This window comes from Amphiura filiformis, unplaced genomic scaffold (genome assembly GCF_039555335.1).
Source record: "Amphiura filiformis unplaced genomic scaffold, Afil_fr2py scaffold_36, whole genome shotgun sequence".
In the NCBI taxonomy this organism is placed as follows: Eukaryota; Metazoa; Echinodermata; class Ophiuroidea; order Amphilepidida; family Amphiuridae; genus Amphiura; species Amphiura filiformis.
In genome coordinates this window covers 579,936-582,340 of record NW_027305500.1, presented here as the reverse complement: position 1 = coordinate 582,340, position 2,405 = coordinate 579,936, and the positions used below count along the sequence as shown (strand labels likewise).

General features: G+C 40.3%; 1 protein-coding gene across 1 annotated transcript; it reads right to left on the bottom strand.

Annotated features, from left to right (window-relative positions):
* Positions 1-302: 302 nt before the first annotated feature.
* LOC140144001 (uncharacterized) lies at positions 303-779 on the bottom strand. Its single transcript, XM_072165829.1, has one exon. The coding sequence runs from the start codon at positions 777-779 to the stop codon at positions 303-305; it is 477 nt and encodes a 158-aa protein (XP_072021930.1).
* Between the last annotated feature and the right edge of the window lie 1,626 nt (positions 780-2,405).

Sequence of the window (2,405 nt, the reverse complement as noted above, 5' to 3'; positions counted from 1 at the left end):
TATATTTTTGGTTATGTGCTTATTTAAGCGCCAAGCGGCAAGTTCGAGCAAAAGCTGGCGACCAAATTATTTTTGTTAATTCGGGTATGCTGAATTCAAATATTTTGTCTGTTAAGCTATATTAGAACCCCATGGCCACCAAGAGGAGCCCCAAAACCACTATAGGATTAAACAGTGGAAAAAATTAAACATGCTCCAAAGTTACTCAAACACATGAAAATATTCTAGAGACGAATTTCATAGTTCTAGTCCAATAAAACAGCACTTACTGTGGACGTTTCGAAATCTGTCAGATTTCTTTATCAACACTGATCTTGTTGTGACGACCTCCTGTGTACAACTCGTTGTTGCTTAGCAACGCGGTTGCCAGTTGGTTTCTTCAGGAGATCGTCAAACACGTGAGTTAGGTTTTGCCCCTCGTCTCTGTTCATGATGGTACCCTGTTGTCTGATTTTGACTGCTTCTTTAATCCATCGTTTGTATGTGTCTGCCTCTTTGCCTAAAATCTTAGCCTCCTCCCAGTCAATGATGTGGTCTTTCTCGAGAACATGGTCTGTGATGGCTGATTTATTGGTAGCTGATTGAGATGCTTTTCTGTTTGCTCTCGTGCGAACATTAATACACGCCTTATCCGCCTCTGCCCTATGTTCTTCAAGACGCTTACATAATTTACTCCCCGTCTCACCGACATAAGTTTCATTGCAATTCTTGCAAGGGATAGAATAAACAACCTCTGTGGTGTTGGGCGGGTCCCTTTTATCTTTAGGGTGCACAAGCATGTTTCTTAGGGTGCAATGAGGCGATACGCTCCGACACTCCCTCTACTTAGGTGATGACGACAAGGCCTTTCGACTTGGTGGTTTCATTCTTCTTATTGCCTTCTTCTTCTGCTTTGGTGTATCCATCTGTTGTTTCACTTTCTCAAACTCCAAGAAGGATAGCCGCAGTTACTAAGCGCTTTTTGATGGTGACTTCCTCTTCTTCCTTGTCTCGATCTTCAGTTATGATCTTATTTTTCCTATCCAAGAGCATGCGAACAACACCCAATTTCTGGTGTAGCGGATGGTGAGAGCTGAAATTAAGGTACTGGTCGGTGTGGGTGGCTTTCCGATATACCAGTAACTTGATTGTGCCATCGTCGCGTCTAACTATCAAAGTGTTAAAGTATCAAATGGTATCTTTCCATCTTTTTCCTACTCATAAGTGAATTTGGAGGAGTTGGTATCATTAATTTGATTAAGATATTCTGTACTGCGTCCTTATTAACAACCTCCAGAATGTCGTCGACGTAGCGTTTCCACATCTTGGGTTTACACGCTAGGGGGGGGCCTGTGGCAATAGCAGACTCTTTCAAGAATTCCATATAAATATTGGCCGCTAGCGGAGAGACAGGGCTGCCCATTGCCGCACCAAATCGCTGCCTGTAAATCCTGTCTCTAAAGGTAAAATAAGTGGTCGATAATCTCTCTCTAACAATGTCCAACACTTTGTGGATAGGGGTACAGGTGTTGTAACGAGTTGTAACAACGAGTTGTACAAAGAAGGTCGTCAGTGTTGATAAAGAAATCTGACAGATTTCGAAACTTCCACAGTAAGTGCTGTTTTATTGGACTAGAACTATGAAATACGTCTCTATTTTCAATAACAGTCCTGATGAACATGTTCAGTCATGAAATTATTCATCTGGGTATATTAAGGATCATAAAAATGTAACATGTCAAATGTGCGCGAAGGACATTACATAGTTACCAAGTTATGAAGTTCTTTTAGCTTACCAAAATTCATACGCACGGCTTCGGTTTTTAGTCAATATTCGCCCTACCATATTGCAACTTTCAGCTTCGAGGGCGCACTGCCATTTTAAGGTGTTTACGGTTCAGTGCGTTAAAACAAGAAATGCACATCGTACATGTATCTCTTGAAACCTGAAGGTACTACAGGATTGAACAGTGGACAAATTTAAACATGCTCCAAAGTTACTCAAAAACATGAAATTATTCGTCTGGGCATATTAAGGATCATAAAAATGTAACATGTCACATGTGCGCGAAGGACATTACATAGTTACCAAGTTATGAAGTTTATTTTTACAGGGAAAATCTTTGCCCCCTATAGAATCATCACCGCAAAATGACTTATACCTGTTACTTTGATGACAGACAAAAGAGAATTTACATGGACACATTTTAACCGTGACTAATTCCCCAAGCAACTTAGACCAAAAGCGAGGCTTCATCTTTAACGCCGTACTGTAAGCGCTTGTTGGGAATTTTATACTTGATATACTAGGATGATTATTATTATTATATAATCTTGGTATGAGGGTCATTCAATACGTTCTACCTCCACTATAAACACATCACAAGAAATAAGCTCCCCTCTCAACATTTGTCATATGATCGTTA

What these genes read in the sequence shown, in the direction of transcription:
- LOC140144001 (XM_072165829.1), bottom strand. Translation starts at nt 779, where the DNA reads ATGCTTGTGCACCCTAAAGATAAAAGGGACCCGCCCAACACCACAGAG.